The sequence below is a fragment of the Nyctereutes procyonoides genome, unplaced genomic scaffold (genome assembly GCF_905146905.1).
Source record: "Nyctereutes procyonoides isolate TBG_1078 unplaced genomic scaffold, NYPRO_anot_genome, whole genome shotgun sequence".
NCBI classification, from domain to species: Eukaryota; Metazoa; Chordata; class Mammalia; order Carnivora; family Canidae; genus Nyctereutes; species Nyctereutes procyonoides.
The window spans coordinates 5629897-5647332 of record NW_026575020.1 but is presented as its reverse complement, the minus strand read 5'-3'; the positions used below and the strand labels follow the sequence as shown (position 1 = coordinate 5647332).

Here is a 17436-nt window from a genome sequence, read left to right as displayed (position 1 = left end):
CCACCTTTTGGCTATTGCAAATAATGCTGTCATGAATGTGGGTGTGCACATACTGCCTTTTTTCCTTAAAGATTTTATTTATTTGTTCATGAAAGACACACACAGAGAGAGAGGCAGAGACACAGACACAGGGAGGAGCAGGCTTCATGCAGGGAGCCCGACACTGGACTCGATCCTGGGTCTCTAGGATCACACCCTGGACCGAAGGCGGCACCAAACAGTTGAGCCACTGGGGCTGCCCGCACATACTGCTTTGAGTCCTTGTTTTCACTTCTTTTGGAGACAAGCAGAATTGCTGGATCACACAGTAATTCTGTTTAATTTTAGGAAGACCTGGGGTGCGTTGGGTAGCTCAGTTGGTTAAGCATCTGCCCTTGGCTCAGGTCATGGTCCCACGGTCCTAGGATGGAGTTCCACGTCAGGCTCCCTGCTCAGTGGGGAGTCTATCTGCTTCTCTCTGCCCCTTCCTCTGCTTGTGCTCTCTCTCTCTCTCTCTCTCTCTCTCTCTCTGCATACACACTCTCTCTCAAATAAATAAATAAAATATTTTTAAAAATTAGGAAGACCTGCCATACTGTTTTCCACAGCAATGACACCATTTTGCATTCCAACAGCAAAGCATGCAGGTTCCCATTTCTCCACATCTTTACCATTAACAAATAATTTTTAAGAGCCTACGGAGCACAAGGCATTCTAGTTGTACAAATCCATTTCTGAAAAGTTGTCCTTAGGAAGCTCTCAGGGTAATGAGGGAGACTCAGGCCATGCCCTTGAGCAGTCTCCAATCTGAGGGGAAAGACACGGGCCATGACCTCTTGGAGACCCTGGACTGATACGGGATGAAAACACAAAACACAAGAACAAAACCCCTGTCTGCTCTCAGGGAGCCCCTTAGTCTGATGGAGGAGTCTTAGCCTCTTCCTCTGAGGAGTCCCAGATGGGCCCAGACACCTGAATGGATACATGGAGGGCATGCACTGAGACAGCCAGGCCTGCTGAGTGGAGTAAATCAGGGGGTGGAGAAGACTTGTGGTGGGCTCTGTCCCACACCAGCCTGTGGTTGCCCGGGCAATGGCCCTGCTGTTTACTTTGTGGCTGGCTCCAGACTCACCCTTTTCTGAAAGTGTTCATTTCCCACCATAAGAAAAGACGCTCTTTAGTCTCCCCTCTCTCTGGTGTCCCTGAGGAGGGGCCTGGCTCTCCTGCAGGGTGGAGGCCCTGCCAGCCTGGCACCTTCTCCATGTTCCTTGCCTATCAGGTCTCATATTGCCTACTTCCCCACTCCCAAAGGGTCAAAGTTCTTCTATGGAAATGAGGCCTTCTGATGATGCCTCCCTGCCTGACTGCCTGGGGAGACTGGGGCATGTGGGAGCCTGTAGGGGGCTGGCAGTGGGAGGTGGTAGTGATGCCCATGTGAATGGGTTCAGCTGGGTCTGCGCAGACCTCTGTGAGTGTCTGCCTGTGTTAAGGTGTCCTTGTGTACACATGGCTGAGTTGTGATTGTGTGTACACATGCAAGTCTGATTGTGAGTGTGGCTGGGTGTGAGAGAAAGTGAAGATCCAGAAGACAATCAGAACAGCTTGCATTGCCCTCGAGGTCTTTATGCTAAGTGAAATCAGTCAAACAGGAAGACAAGTACTTTATAGTCTCACTTATATATGGAATCTAAAAACAAGGACAACAGCAAAGACACGCAGAACAAATTTGGTGATCAGAGGCAGGGGCTTGGGGCTGGCAAAATGGGTGAAGGAAGTCAAAAGGTACAAACTTTCAGTTATAAAATAAAGAAATCACAAGAGGGATCCCTGGGTGGCTCAATGGTTTGGCGCCTGCCTTTGGCCCAGGGCATGATCCTGGAGTCCCGGGATTGAGTCCCATGTTGGGCTCCCTGCATGGAGCCTGCTTCTTCCTCTGCCTGTGTCTCTGGCTCTCTCTCTGTGTGTCTCTCATGAATAAATAAATAAAATCTTTTAAAAAATAATTAAAAAAATAAAGAAGTCACAGGGATGTAATGTAGGACATGATGACTATAGTTAATAATACAGAATTGCATATTTGAAAGTTGTGAAAGATCTTAAAAGTTCTTTTTATTTTAGATTTTATTTATTTGTTTGAGAGAAAGAGAGAGAAGGAATGAGCAAGGGGCAGGGTAGAGGGAGAGGAAGAAGCAGACTCCTAGCTCAGCAGAGAGCTAGATGCAGGGCTCCATCCCAGGACTCTGAGATCATGACCTGAGCCGAAGGCAGATGCTTAACCGACTGAGCCACCCAAGGACCCGATCTTAAAAGTTCTTATCACAAGAAACTTCTGTAACTATGTGTGGTGATAGATGTTAAGTAGACTTATTGTAGTGATCATTTTGCAATATATACAAATAGTGAATCATTAGGTTGCACACCTGAAACTAATATGTGTGTCAATTATACCTCAATAAAAAAATTTGTAAAGAAAAAAAAATCACCCTGAACCCAGCTTGCATTTCTTGAACCCTTACTATGTGCTCAGGACCTGTGCTAAAGACTTCCTTTAAATTACTTCATTCTCCCAACAACATATGAGGTGGAAATGAGTGTCATACCCATTTTATTAGTGAGGAACAGAAGCTCCAAGAAGTTAAGTAAATTGCCCAAGGTCTCACAGCCAGGAAGTGGTAGAGATTGGACTCAGATTCTGAAGTTGAGGACTCCAGAGGACTCCAGAGCCCATATGCAACCCCCTGAGCCATGCTCTCTTTGGAATAACCAAGGGATACTGACTGCTGAGATTGTGTCGATCCCTCCTTGAGACGGCAGTAGGACTCCTGGCAGGGCAAGTGCTTCCTCCTCCCTTTCCTCCTCCAGCCTTCCTTGGCTCTGGTCCAGTTTGAGAGTGAGAGAGGAGGGTTTCACAAACACCCCAACTCAGGGCAAGATTGGCTCTGGATGGGAAGAGCATGGAGTCTGGAAAGACCCTTTGGACCACCCTCTGCCCCATAGGCCTGTCTGAGTGGGCTATCCGGGCTCCCAGTGACGCAGGGTTATGGCACATTGAGTTAGTTGAAGAGATGCAGGCTTGCTTGGCCGGCTCATCAGCTTGGCCTGTTAGGGCATGCCAGGACTGCACACAAGTGGTGCTGGGAACCAGGCATCTGAATGGGGCAAAGGGGTGGAGGAGGCCTGGGGGAGGCAGCCCTTGAGCTGAGAGACTGGGGCAGGGGTCAGAGGCCCAGGCGTGGGCTGGAAGGGCATGCCTTGGGTATCACATTGCCCGCATGCCTGGGATGGATGGGGACTGGCAGTAGATTTACTGTCTGTGTGTGAGGTCGTGGGGTGGTTATGGGTACATGTTTGGTAGTACGTGATGAATATATGGGACCTGTCAGAGAGTCATAAATGTGGGATGATTCTTTTGGAGTAGAGGCATTGTTTGTCATATGGTTTGGGGGTCTACATTCTGGGAGGAGGCTTACCAATAAAGCCAGAGAAATGGAGCCCATTGTGGGGCCCAATGTGGGGCCTGACGCAGGGCCCAAACCCACGACCCTGAGATCAAGACCTGAACTGAGATCAAGAGTCAGACGCCTAACCAACAGAGCAGCCCAGGCACCCCTGCTTTTCTTTTTATATGCCTTGACCCTTGGGCCCCAGGATGCTCTCCTCCTCTTTCCCAGTCCCTGGTTGTCAGGCTGGCCCTGCAGTCTTCCGCTTCTACAGCCCAGGCCACCCTCTTGTTGGAGGTCTAACCTGGAAGACCTCTGACCCCACCGTCAAACAAACTGTCTCCTCATAGAAGAGGCCGGAGCCCCTAGCACAGGGACTCCCTTGGTTTGTGGGGGTCTCTGTTGGTGGGAGTGGAGGCAGCTGGCTCAGACCTGAATCTGGAATTTGGGGAGCCCTGAAGGTTTCAGGAGCTGGGATGCTAGTAGAAATTTAAGTGCCCCCGAGGGCAAGGTGTGTACTTGTCTTATTCTCCCACGTGTGTCCTAGCCCCTGGCCTGGCTCCTGGCTCATAGCAGGCACTCCAGATGCAGTTGTTGAGTGGATAAAACAAGAGGGTAACAGAAAGAGATTTGAGTTAGTCTGAGATAGAGTGTCAGCTTACTAAAAGTGACGTCTTGAGCTAGGCACTTGCCCTCTTGGGTCTCAGTTTCTACATCTGAAAAATGGGTATAAAACAATCCCTGGATAGCACTGGGTAGGGTAAGGGCCACATGAAATCCAGTGAAAGTGCTTTCTAACAGTAAAGAATGATTATCTCATTTGGAAAGAGGAAGACTAGATGCCCTCCCCTTGGAAGTACAGCCCCCAAGCCCTGCCCCAGGGACCCTTAGCAAGATAAAGTTGAATGGATTTTGCAAGCTGGTCAAACTAGAGGATGATGGGAGGGACTGCTCAGCGGGGTAATTCCTGATTTGGGGGGAGGAAACTGGGGAGGGTGTAGGGGAGGAGGACTCACACGAGGCAGGAAGGCTTGGAATAGAATCTCAGCAACGCCTGGTATTTCCCAGCCCTGGGCCCCATCCCCCCCACCCTCTAGGACCCACCCCACATTCCTTTCCCAGAGGAAATGGGGGAGGGGGTTGAGAGGCTCCCCAGGCCTGTAGAATCATCTATTCAAACTCTGTACAACCTTCAAGGCCCTACTGTGTGCACCCCTCTCCTGACATCCCTATAGAGGTGGCTGGGCAAAAGAGGTGGCGTGGAGAAAGTGCACATTTGGGTTGGAAGAGCCTGGTCCCCCCTTGCTGCCCAGCCAGGTTAGAGGGCAGGAAGTGGACATCATACAGGGTTTATCATTTCCTAGGTCTCTGAACACAGAAACTCTGTGCTGCTTCTCGGCCTCGCCCCTCCCTGTAGCTCTCAGAAACCTCAGCAGTTTCGAGGGAAGTGGATTCTTGATCCAGACTCACAGCAGCACCTGTTGGCCCTGAGAGGCTCCGTGGGGCACGAGGGGGGAGAGTCACTCCACTTCCTCAGAAGCAGGGGGCTGCATTGGCAGCAAGAGGAAAGGAAGTCAGGCAGCTGGAAGGACTTTACTGGCTGCTTACTGGGAGAGCAGGCCAGACTCTGAACGAGGACAACCCTATGGACGTTGCCCTCTGCTTGGGGCCACAGAGTCTGGAGTCTGACATAGCTGAGAACAGCTTGGTGGAGCTCCCAGCTGGTCTCTGAAGGCCTGATCTTGGCGGGGGCTTGATAGGGAGGCACAGGGCAGGCAAGGGCAGGAGTGGGCCTGACCCAGAATCCTTGGTTTTCTAGTGATGGAGGGGCAGGAGGCAGAGTGCTAATGGAGATGCCTGGTCTCTGCTCCTCCTGACTGCAGTTCTTTCCTACTCTGCCCCTAAGCCCTCCTGACTCAGCGCTGGTGGCAGCCTTGCTCTTCCCGTCTGGCTTCCGCCCGGGTGGGGGTGGGGGTCCAGCTCTTGTACAGGGGGCCCAGCAAGCGGCAAACAGGAAGCAGGAGAACAAAACCGCTCCCTGGCTCCCTGGCCCCCACTCGCCTGCCTCACCCTCACCCTTCCTCCTCCCTTCTTTCTCCCTCCCTTGCTCCTACCCAGCCCTGTAGTCCACTAGTGCCCCTACCTCTGCCTCCCACTCAGTCCACCACAATCCACCCCTGTGGCTGTCCTTGTAGAGGACACAGGTGATGGGATGGGGGCGGGCAGAGGGAGGTACCCCTTCTGCAGCATTCTCCCTTCTGGTGGCTGCCCCTCAAGGGCCCAGCCCTATGGCTCTTCCTCCCTGAACTCCTAAATTTGGGAGCAGGGGTGGGTTACAGTTGCTCCCCCTCCCTTCTCTGGCTTCTGGCTAGAATTTGGATATAAGATACAAAGTTGGAATGAGGGGACCTGGGCTTGGAGTTCCATGCTGCCATAACAAGCTGAGTGTTCTTGGGCCTCCATTGCCTTCCCTGAATACTGGGTCATAGCAGGGACCCTGGGCCACAGTGAGTGGCTGTGGGGAGAAGCACACTGTGAACAGTCAGACGAGATAGAAATGGTGGTGGCAAATACACACCTACTAGCCAAGGCCCCACCCGGGAAGGGGCCTGGGAAGAGAACGCCAGGAAGGGAGGCAGGCAGGGTCTGCCATCAACATGAGCTTCCTGTCTGACTCACATGCTGGGGGAGGGGGGTGGCCAGGTTGGAGCCCATTGTCAGCTTGGTCTTTGCCCCTCTGGGTGGAACTAATGGGCAGGGGGTCCTGGGGAAGAGGGTTGGTCACAATTCCCTACAAGTGGTGGTGGGGACTCCACCTGCAACGTTAGGGTATATCATAACTCTGGTGTGGGGTGTTATGTGTGTGTGTGAACCAAGGAGGTACACCATCAATGTATGGAGTGTGTGTGTTCTGGGCAATGTGTACATGTCCTGGGCAATGTGTGCATGTCATCTAGCTGGCTTCATGGGTATCTCTGTGGGTATGTGGGGAGTGTATGGGTGGGTACCAGGGGATCTGGTGTGCTTTTAGGGACACAGTGGGTATGCTCACAAATGTGTTTCTTTGGGGTGTGTGGACCATATATGCATGGGAGGGTGTCCAAAGTGTGTATGCATATGGAAAGGTGTCTACACACCATGTATATGTGAGGGGAATAGTGTGTTTATGTAGTGTCTGTGGATGGAGGGAGAGTGAGTGTGTGTGTGTGGATGTGAGAATATGAGGTGTATAGATGTGTGTGGGTGTGGTGTGGGTCTGTATAGGGTGGAGAGGGTGTGTGTTTACAGTGTGCATCCATGCGAGGAACATATGTGCTGGAGTGAATGTGTGTTTCTCAGGCACGTGAGGCTGGATGTGCGTGTGTACCGTCGAGTACAAGTGCGGGCCGGTGCATCGTGAGTTTTCGTCACGAGTGGGAGGGTGAAAGTGCGCGCGCGCGCCCGTGTGCAGAGTGTGCCGCGTGCGGCTGTGCGGGGGCGCTGTATCGGGCCTCCCGCGTGCATGTGGGTGTGTGTGTGTGGGATGGGGGCGGCCGCGCACAGGGGCCGCCCCGGAGGGGGAGGCGTCTGCCCTGCGCGACTCGCCGGCCTGTCCGGGCTCAGGCGCCTTCAGCCGGGAGGCTCGGGAGGCGCGGGAGGCGCGGAGCTGCTGCAGCCGTCCTGCCGCCGTCCGCGCGGGCCGGCCGTCCCCTCGGGGCCCCTGGGCCCCGGGCCCGCGGCTCCGGGGGGCGGGCGGGGGCCCCCGCGGCCCGGCCGCCACCCGGGGGGCCGAGGACGCCGCCGGCCGGGCGCCGTGGAACAGCCGGGGGCCCCCGCGCGGCGCGCCCCGCTCCGGAAGCCCGGCCCGCGGCGCACTGGGGCCGGGGCGGCGGCCGGGCCCGGGGGCCCCCGCCGGCCGCGGCGCTCGTGGGCAGCGCGGTGTGGCGCGTGGAGCGCGCGGGGGCCTGGGGCTGGCGCTGGGAACGCGCCGTCGGCGTGGACTGCAGCGCCCCGGAGCCGCGCTGCCTCTGGCTGCCCTGCCTGGCCCACAGCGACCGCCGCGCGCCGGGGCCGCGCCTCGCCAGGGTGAGAGCCGCGGGCTGCCGGGCCGGCGGGGTGGAGGCGCAGGGCAGGGGTGGGCCTCGAGGCGGGTGGGGTCAGGCCGCCGGCTCCCTGGGGTCTTGGAGTTGAGTGCGCCCTGTGTCCCGGGACCCATGCCCCCAAGGGACCCATGCCCCCAAGCGCGGAGTGAGTGAGGAGCTGGAGAGATGCGGGCGAGGGTGGCAGGTTGTGCCGGGAGCTTTTCCCGGGGCGCTGGAAGAGGCTCCCCAGTCTGAGTGACGGCCTCTAGGGCCTCAAACTTCTTGGTTTATACGCAGTGGAAGGATAGAAGGGACCAGGGTTGTTTGAATAGATGCTGGGGCCTGGAGTCCTGAGGACTTTGCTGGGCAGGGAGCCCGAGTCAGAGGCAGGCAAGGGTCTTAGTAAGTGGAGTGGAGGGTACCACGCTACCCTCTCCCGGTAGGGGCCGTGGGCACAGGGGCACACAAGGGTTTCCTAGTGGGCAAAGGAGGCTGAGGTGGCAGGTAATGGGTGATCTTGGGGTGAGGACTGACAGGGCTGGAGATAGGGGGTGGGGACAGTGTGTCTGATGTCCGGGATCGACCGGGCTGGTAGGGCGTGAGTCACAGTGGGAACCATGCCCAGCATGAACGCTGTGCTCCCTGCAATGACCTCTTTATGCTCCTAGGGGGAGGAGCAGGACTCCTGGGTTCTGGTTCCTGGTGTTGCTAACCCACCACGTGTCTAGTTCTAATTTGTGGCCCTGGGGCCATCTGCCCTCTTCCCACCGTCAGCTGGCATTTCTGGATGTCTCTTTCTTTCCTGACATGAGGCTGAGAACATTTGGAGATAGATCTGGGCTAGGAGGATGGTAATCAGTGATGTCCCCATGTCCCCTAACCCTCTCCATCTCCATCCCCTTGTCTCTGTGCCTACCCCAGAGAAGCAGATTTAGGGATGTGTGTGAGCTAAACCCCTTCCCAGTCTAGTCACCTTTCTGTTCCCATTGCTGGCTCCTTCTCTGTTTCTGTGTCTATCACCTCCCTCCCTGTCAAGATGAGAGCCAGACCCAGCGTTGTCCCAGGTCAGAGGGGAGGAGAGGAAATTTGAGCATAGTAACATGAAGGATTGAGGTTAAAATCAAAGAAGAACTTCCCACAGGGGAGCCGAGCTGCCAAATCTAGCAGTTGATGGGGACTATGGTGTCTCCTCTTCAGGCAGGGGTATAGTAGCTGTGGCAGGGGGATTACCACCCTGACATTCTCAGGAGCTGGTTGGAAGGGATGGGGGAAGGGAGACTGGGAGGAAGGAAAGGAGGAAAGGGAGAGGCAGAGATAAGGGGGGAGGGCTGCTTGGGGCAAGGGGGGACCTGAGAGAAGAAGGCCTGCCCTGGGTTACAGCCAGGCCCTGGGAGAGTGGCACCCCCAAGGCAAGGCAGCTGGCAGCTCCAGGCAGGATGTGTGCTGGAGGAGGGGTGGGGGGCGTGCGGGGACCTGTCCCAGCCACTTCTCATCACTGGGGCAGCTGGTGGCTTAAACCTTAATCCAGGACACCGGCAAAACAATGGGCCCTGCAAACAGCCTCTCAGCTCTGAGCCTGGGCAGAGGGTGTTCAGGGGAGGCAGCCCACACTGGGGAGGAGCAGGGGCTTCTGGTAGCAGCAGTCAGGGGGCTTCCCCCAGGCCCTCTCCCCTCCCTGATCAGTTCCTTGCCAGGTCAGCAGAGATAGGAAATCCAGGGGATTTCAGACCTCAGCAGAATTCCCAGAGAAGTTTCTCCTCTGGACTCTTCAGACCCCTGGGGTTGGGGGGTGGTGTGGGGCTCAGTGGAACTGGCTGTACTATAGCCACAAGTGGAAGGAGCCGAAGGGCTATCACTGGATCTCCTGCCCCAGGCTGGAATCTCAGCCAAGGCCTCCCGGACTGGGGAGCACCCAGTTTTTGCTCAGACCCTTCAGGAGACTGTGCATTCACAACCTCATCTGGTAGCTTTCCAGACAGATATGATTCGGTTGGTCTCCCTGGCCGGGGCCTCACTTGGCCTCCTGTCCCTTCCACCTAGCTATGTTCTCTGGGATTACATGAAGCAAACCTACTGCCTCTGTCATGTTTTTATTTCATCTTTTGGATACAGAAGATGTGAAGATACACCCCCTCTCCCAAGCCTTTCTGACCACTGTGCCACCTAGAAATCTCTACCCCACACAGAAATCCCTAGCAAAGGGCTGGGCCCAAGGCTGCCTTCCACCAGAAATGTGAACAAGCTGGGGAATGGATACACGAAGGAATGTCTTAGGATCAGGTCATCTGAGTGGCAAAGGTTGGGGGGAGTCCTCACCCCAGAGCTGGTGGGCTTCTTCCCTCCACACCCAGCCTGCCTTTCTCCCCCCACTCCCCACCCCTGAGGACTCCCACCTGGTGCCAAGGAGGAGTGAAGAGGTTGAGGACTGTTGAGGGTGGGGGGTAGGGCCTTTTTGCCCTCTGAGGTTTGGATTTTAGAGTCCTCAGGTTAGGATGCCTGAGGTTGTGGGTTAAAGAGCCCCTAGGGAGGCATCCCTGGCTTTTCACCAGGCAGCCCACCCTTTTCTTCCTTCTCTGCCAATCTGCTATTCACCTCCCTGGCCATGCAGCTCTTCGACACCCTTCTATCACCCGCTTTCCCTCTCTGCATCTGAGCAGGGGACCTGAAGTGAGGCCTCTCTCCCCCTCTTGCCCCAGAAGCAGACCTGTGTGCCCCCAGACCCTAGTCTTCAGGCATCTTCTGCCATATCATCTTGGGGAATCCTAGGCATTCCATCTGGTGGGGCCAGAGCACAGCAGAGTGTCTCTCCCTCCACCCCCTGCCCCTGTTCCCCTCTCAGATACAGTGAACAGCCATGCCTCTGGCTGTGCTCCGGAGCCTCTGGAAGTCAGTTTGAACAGCCTTCAGTTGTCTGATGTCCAGTCCGCTCCCTCATGGCTCTAGGCCCTTACCTGTTGCTGCTGCTGCTCCTGCAGGATGCGTGTGTGCCAGTCTGTCTGTGCATGTGTGTCTGTATGTCTGCTGCATGTGCTGTGTGCATGTGTCTGTGTGTGACTGATTAGGTGTGATTGTGTGACATACGCATGATTGTCTACATAAGTGTGCATGTGTATAATCATTGGCGTGTCCGTCTGGGTGCACCTTTGCACCAGAGTGTGCTTGTCTGGGTGTATGGTGTGTTCTATCTGCAGGAGTGTGTGTGGATGTGTCCGTGTCTGCAGAAGTGTGTCTGTGTCTGTGTGTGAGATTGTGCAGCAGGCAGGGATGAGCTCAGATGGCAGCAGACACTTCCCAGGCAAGAAGGCTGTGTGTCCAGCTTCTGAGCACAGTAGGTGCTCAGCAAACATTTGCCAAACTGACCTGGATGAAAATACTTGGCTGGCTGCAGGGAATTGTTTCCCTGGAGGCAAAGGTGTCATGAGGGGAGGGAGGGGAAAGAAAGAAGCAGCTTTGGGCTAATGAAGGTGGGAGAGGAAGGAAGGGGGCAAGAAGGAGGTCAGGAGCACAGGAGGGGGCCTGGAACCCCAGGGCCCATGCACCTCACCCCGTGCCCCGTCCCTCCTGGCTGCAGGAGGCAATGTGCAGATTTGGAAGTGTGGGCCACACGGCCACTCAGCCCTGTCTCCCTGTGCTCCCACAGCTGCCACTGGGCCCAAGAGATGGGTGCTCCCCTGGGCGCCCCCTCCCCTGGCAAGGGCCGCGGACACTGCTGCTGCACAAAAGTCTCCAGGATGGCTTTGGCTTCACCTTGCGCCACTTCATCGTGTACCCGCCAGAGTCAGCCGTGCACTGTAGCCTGAAGGTACACCCGACCTGCCCACTGCCCTGTCCTGTCCTAAGGAAGCTTTAATGGGGCGAAGGGGAATTCCTTCACACCGGCCCCTCCATAGCCTTTCTTCTGTGGCCTGGGAGGAGGGTCACTGAGAGGTAGAGATGGCCCTGGCTGGGTCATATGCATTGTATGCATATGTATTGTATTGTGGACAAGATCCCTAACTACCCTGGGTTTGGTCTTCCCAGGAGAAGGGGCAGGGTGGATGGTTCTGGGCAAGGAACTTTTGGAGGGAGCCGGGATGCTCATGCCCACCCCTAGACTCTTGGCTTCTGAAAAGTGAATAACCTTCTCGGAGAAATGGAGTTCCCAGGACTCTTGGTCTTCTTTGGCCTCTTCTGAGCTGGGTTTGTTGCCCCCTCCCTAGCCTGAACTCCTGGAGAATCTGTCCTAACACACCTCTGGGACTCTCCTGGAGTGGCCCAGCCCGTACCAGGCTGGGAGAAGGGGGCCCTGGGTTCCAATCCTGGTGCAATTCCTAATTCCCTATGGATCTTGAGGGCGTCTCAGTCCTCTCTGGGCTCCATTTCTCCTGCTGTAACATGAGGGCATTTATCTCCTTGACCCCTAAGTGCCCTTCTGGCCCTAATATAAATATCAGGTTCTCCGAGACCAGGAACCAGGGCTGCTATGCCCAACTGACAATGTGGCCGGGGGTGGGGGGAGCTCCCTGATCATGAAAGGAGGTGAAGCAGGCATGCAGGAAGATGTGGGGGGCTCCTAGGCAGGAACCAGGGCTCCCCCTTAGGGCTCTGAGACCTCCCCTGCCTCTCTTCCAGCAGGGGAGGCGACAGATTTATTTTGGAGTCAATGAACCCGATTCTCCCCTACCCTCAGGGCTGGGAGCTGTTGGGGGCTCTCCCTTGGGGAGCTTGGTCCCACCTGCCAGAGAACCAAAGCCTTGCATTTCGTGGCCTGTGTCTATGGACTTGCTAGGTTCTCTTTGTGTGCAGTTGAGTGCACAGTATACTGGTCATGTGCATGTATGTTTGTCTATCTGGACATGTGCATGTGAGTATCTGTAGAAATGCATCTTGTGTACATGTCGCTGTGTACCTTCATCCATGTCTGAATCTGGGAGTACTTGCATGAACTCTTCTCATTGGCTGCAGCCGTGCTTCAGAGTGTAAGTGGAGGGTGATGGTGTCTGAGAGGGGCCCAACCCCCCAGCCTTGAAGCCCGAAGACCCCAGCATCCTGGGTCCCTGCCCTGGAACCTCCAGTCCTTCCTTTCTTTTACTCCAGAATGTCCCTCCTGCCTGGCCCCGGCTACCTTCTCTCAGGGGACCTTGCTGAGGGGTGACTGGGGCAGAAGCAGCCCGAATGGTCTAGGCTGGATGGTGGACCTGTCTCAGAGAGACCTCGCTCCTGTGGGGTGCTGGAAAACCCTAGGCAGGGCAGGGCAGAGCAGAGCAGAGCAGGGACAGGCTCCATCCCATTTCCAGAAACTGCCCAGGGCTGGAAGCCCGCAGGGAGCTCAGCCATCTAAATGCATCCATCTGCCTCTGCCACCAGCTCACTCTGCTGTCAGCTCACATCAGCAGGCACGCACTCCATGTGGGGGAGGGCAGGGGCCAAGGGACTGCTCTCCAGCAGTGCCCAGCAGCCTTTGTGTCCCGTCTGGGGTGCCAAAGAGTCCTGGGTTTCAGCCCTGGTTCTGCTACTGTCCCTGAGTGGCCTTGGACAAGTCACACCCCGTCATCTGCTGTAGAACGGATGGTCTGCAGGAGAGTAGTAGATAAGATGACAGCAAACATCGAATCCAGCTCTAATGTACCACATCCTGCTACCCTGTCCTGTCTCTCTGACCTTCTTCTCTTTCTCTCATTTCTGTTTCCTCCCCAAATCCAGTCCTCTCCCTCTAACTACTGGGATGATCCCTAAGGCCTCCCTAGTAGGGCTCCTGGACTCCATTTCTTAGCCCTTCTAGATGCTAGACTCCTTTTCCCTAACTGGTATTTCTCATCTGCTCTCTCCCACCCAGGAACCTTCACTGGCTCCCTCTTTCTCTCCTTTCACACCTGGATGCTTTAGTCTGGCTTCTGTCACTTGCTGGTGTTGCTTTCTTTCTCCTTCAGCTCAGCTGATCCAATCCCACAATTGCTTGCTTCTTTCTCCCACCCAGTGCCTGCATACCCGCTTCCCTCCCCCATAACGCCCTCCCCCCTCCCTCCCCAAACTTGCCTTAAAATCCCCTCCCCCAGAGGGGTGCTAATCAGGCCTTCCCTTCCATTCTCTATGAGCTGATAGCCACTGTTTGCACTTGTCCTGCCTGCTTATCTGTGTCTGCCTGAATTCTCTCTGTGAGTTAGCATGTTTGGAACCTCCTCCATCGGGCTTTGAGCTCCCCAAGGGAAGGGGTCATGGGTCCCCCCATTGAATTGGGGGCTTTCAGATGGCTGAGATACAAGGCTGTGGGATCAGCAGTCATGAGAAAGGGTTCATGTTACTGGGGAAGATTGCTTGGGGCTCAATGTCCCTGCTGACACCCCTCCCACGCCTTCTGGGTCCTGGGCTAGTTGCAGGAAGATAAGAGGGAGGCTGCTGGGTGGGGGAGCTTGAGGGGCCCGCCTGGGTGTTGCTGCTGGTCGCTGGATAGAGGCCCCACACCTACCTCTCTGTCCCCCACAGGAGGAAGAGAATGGAGGCCGAGGAGGAGGAGGAGGAGGAGGTAAGGAGTGGTGAGGGTGGGTGCTAAGGCTGGGGCTGAGCTGGGGCCCGTCCTCCCCCTCTACCCCAAATCAGCCTGGATTTTATTGTCCCTCACCCCCAAACCTCGGCCCTGACTGTTTTTTCCATCTTTTCTCTTTTCTGTGTCTACTCTGGATATCTGTGCTCTCTCTCTCTCTCTCTCTCTCTCTCTCTCTCTCTCTCGATCCTACTTTTCTTTTCTCACATTTCTCTCCCTCTGGGCCTGTCCATTTCACACTCGGGGTGGCACTCTGGAGAGCAGAGGCCTTTCTAAGACCTGGCCCCTGCCCCTGGAAGTTACTCCTAGCCTAGACTGAGGCACAGACAGGGTTGCAGAGCCTGGGGGCTAGTGGTAGGAAGAAACTGACCAATGGCTGTCCTCAGGGACAGAGACACTGAGGTTCTATTGGGTATAAGGGGAGCCTTGAAGTCTTTATCTTTTCAGATGTGGGCCTAACTCCCCTGGCTGTCACCCTTGCTAGGCCAGAGGGCCCCTTTCTGCTACCCAGGGTATTTAAGACGGGCAGCCTTCTTTTTCTGCCACTGGAGCTTCTGCTGGGAAGCCATGGCAACACTGTCTTCCCGAGTCCCCATCACAGAGGCCCATGGGGGTGAGGGCAAGAGCCAGCTGACCTAGAACAGGCCCATTTCTCTGATGGAGACAGCAGCAGAGGATAATTGCCGGGGTGTCATGTGATGTCGCATGGAGGCAAGCGTCCATCTCAGGATCTTTAGGCCTCTGCTTAGAGCCCCCTTGACCTTGGGGAAGGGGGAGGGTGGGAGGTGTGGGGATTGATTGGATGCTGCAAGGCCTTTCTACGGCTCCCCCAGGTCTGTGGGCGTGGACGTTCTGCATGTGTGGGTGTCCGCTCCACTGGCTGGGCAGCTGCAGGAGGGCAAGGCCCACATGTGTCCTTCCTTATAAGTTTCCTTTCTGGCAGAGTGCTAAGACGTGAGAGGCATCTGAGGAGTGACTTTGATATGTCCGTGGAGGTTTTTGTCCACATGGGTTTTTGTTCTCCCAGGGTTGTGTCCCTTTGTCTCCTCCAAATGCATCCCTGTCTCTGTGAATGTGTGGACCCATGTTTGTGTCTGCGTGAGTGTGATCATTCTCTGAGTGTGTGTCCCCTGTGTGTATAGCTGTGCGTGTGGCCTTCAGCGGCCACCCCCAGCTAACCTGGCTGATGCTCACCAGGACCCTCCCCCCGGCACCACCGCCTGGAGCCCATGGATACCATCTTTGTCAAGAACGTGAAGGATGACGGCCCTGCCCATAGAGCGGGGCTTCGCACAGGTGAGCTGTCCCAGTGGCCCAGCTCATTGTACTTCTCTGGTTGTACTTCTGGTTAAGGATAGGATTCTCAGATCCGGGTGTTGGGGAAGTGCCTGTCCTGGCACCATCATCCATACCTGAGTCAGGGGTTCTCAGGAGAAGCTACTGCTGCCCCTTGGCCTGCTCACGTGTGACCCTGCCCTTCTTCTCCAGGGGACCGGCTGGTGAAGGTGAATGGGGAGAGCGTCATTGGGAAGACCTACTCCCAGGTCATAGCTCTGATCCAGAATAGGTGAGCGCCCCCTGCCTCCCTTCTCCTGTAATAGCTCCCAGCCTACTTATTGAGTCCCTACACCTCACCCCCTTGACCCTGGGGGTGCCCTGGCGACCAGGATCCCTGTTCTCCCAGACCCTGTTGCCTCAGCCTGGCCTGACCCCATGCCCTGTCTCTGTAGCGATGATACTCTGGAGCTCTCCATCATGCCCAAGGACGAGGATATCCTCCAGCTGGTGAGTCCTGCCCTGCTATCTGAGGTGGAGGGCCCTGGGGCCTGTGGGCAGGATACAGCCCTTCTTGGGCCTCCCTTCTACATTGGACACTTTGGGAGGCAAAGAAGAGTGTAGGGGGTGCAGCACCAACCCACTATTGCCCAACTGGGGATGCCAGGCCCATCCCTGGGCTGGGGCTGGTTGTTGCTTCATTCAGGGCTGCTCTATGCTGGGGGAGGGGGAGGCTCTGGCCTTGGCAGGCAGGATTCTTGCCAGGGTATCTGGAAGGAGGTGGCCCAGCGGGCCCTGCCAGACTGGCATGTTCTTGTCGGCTCCCATGAGCCTGTTCTCCACACCCCCTCCCTGCCTGGCCCTGAGTGAGCATGTCTCCTGTAGATGTGTCCACACATACACACGTATACACACACATAGCACATTCCATCCCACCCTACCCCACTCCACCTTCAGGTGCTCTTGTTCATATAATATACCATGAACCACTTGGTACGCTAGCAGAACATGCTAGATACACAGTCACACAACATAACCTCACAGCACCTACCCTTCATCCAGCACACCCTACACTACAGGACGTGATAACATGCAGTAAACCAGCTATATCATACCAGTCACGTGCCATGACACAAACAACCTCTCAGTGCTGTGCACAGGCACATACCCACACATACTGAAGCATCACCATACACAAACCTCAAAATAGCATAACGTGTTCCTCAGTGTCTCAATTCCCCACAACATACCACGAGGTGTCAAAACACACGGACTCTGACTTCTTACCACAACATGAAAACTCGCTGATATTACAGATACTCTCTGTTGTCATGGCACGTATGCCCACGGACATCACAGCATGCTCCGGCCCAACATGTCAGCCCAGTAACCAAAACTTACGCTATGGTGATACACACTCCAGATGCCCCTTCCTGCACCTGGGTGCATCAGCACACCCAGAACTTGCCCTGGGCCACCACACACAGAGCGGGTACCCAGCACTAACGTGTATATCCGTCTGCCCCACATACTCTGTGCCCTGAGACACACACATACATGTGCATGCTGTCCCTGTGCACATGCTGTCTCTGTGCACCCCAACCTCAGTCCTGGCCCAGAGCCCAGGGCAGTCCTCTCTGCCCAGTGTCCAGATCTCATGGGTCTCAGCCAGATGCCAGCTTGCTTGCCCTAAGGTCACAGCCCCCTTGGGGGGAGGCTGAGGGCCAAACCCAGGAGGCCCTGAGAGCCGCCGTGCTGGCTTCTGCCCTGGACACACTCTCATAATCACTGTAATCACAGTGCCATGCCTGGCACGGAGCCCTTCTGGGAACCCCCGCCCTCTGACCTGGATTGTCCCCCTTGTCCTTCCTGGGGAGGGGGAGGTAAGGCTGGAGGCCCAGAGAGATGAACGAACTCGCAAACCTCCCAAACTCCGCAAGTCTCAAAGGCCTTGTGGGTATGCTTCCCCCAGGCGGAGGTGAGGCAAGCAATGAGGGAGTGACCGCCAGCCAGCGCTGGAGGAGGACAGGGGTGGGGACAGAGCAGCAGCCTTGAGCTCTTTTCTAGAGATTTGAGAGGTTTGAGATCGAGGTGGGAAGGCAGCCCCAGATGTTAGCATCTGGGGCCCTCCGCTGCCGCCCCCCACCCTGGGCCAGCCCGA

General features: G+C 55.9%; 1 protein-coding gene across 1 annotated transcript in view; it reads left to right on the top strand.

Moving 5' to 3' along the window:
* ARHGAP23 (Rho GTPase activating protein 23) overlaps positions 1–17436 on the top strand; it is a 73443-nt gene that overhangs the window by 14690 nt on the left and 41317 nt on the right. The window contains exons 2-6 of the mRNA XM_055338016.1: positions 11121–11282; positions 13943–13982; positions 15198–15296; positions 15489–15567; positions 15731–15785. Coding sequence (XP_055193991.1) covers positions 11121–11282; positions 13943–13982; positions 15198–15296; positions 15489–15567; positions 15731–15785 — 435 coding nt within the window. The remainder of the gene's footprint in view (positions 1–11120; positions 11283–13942; positions 13983–15197; positions 15297–15488; positions 15568–15730; positions 15786–17436) is intronic.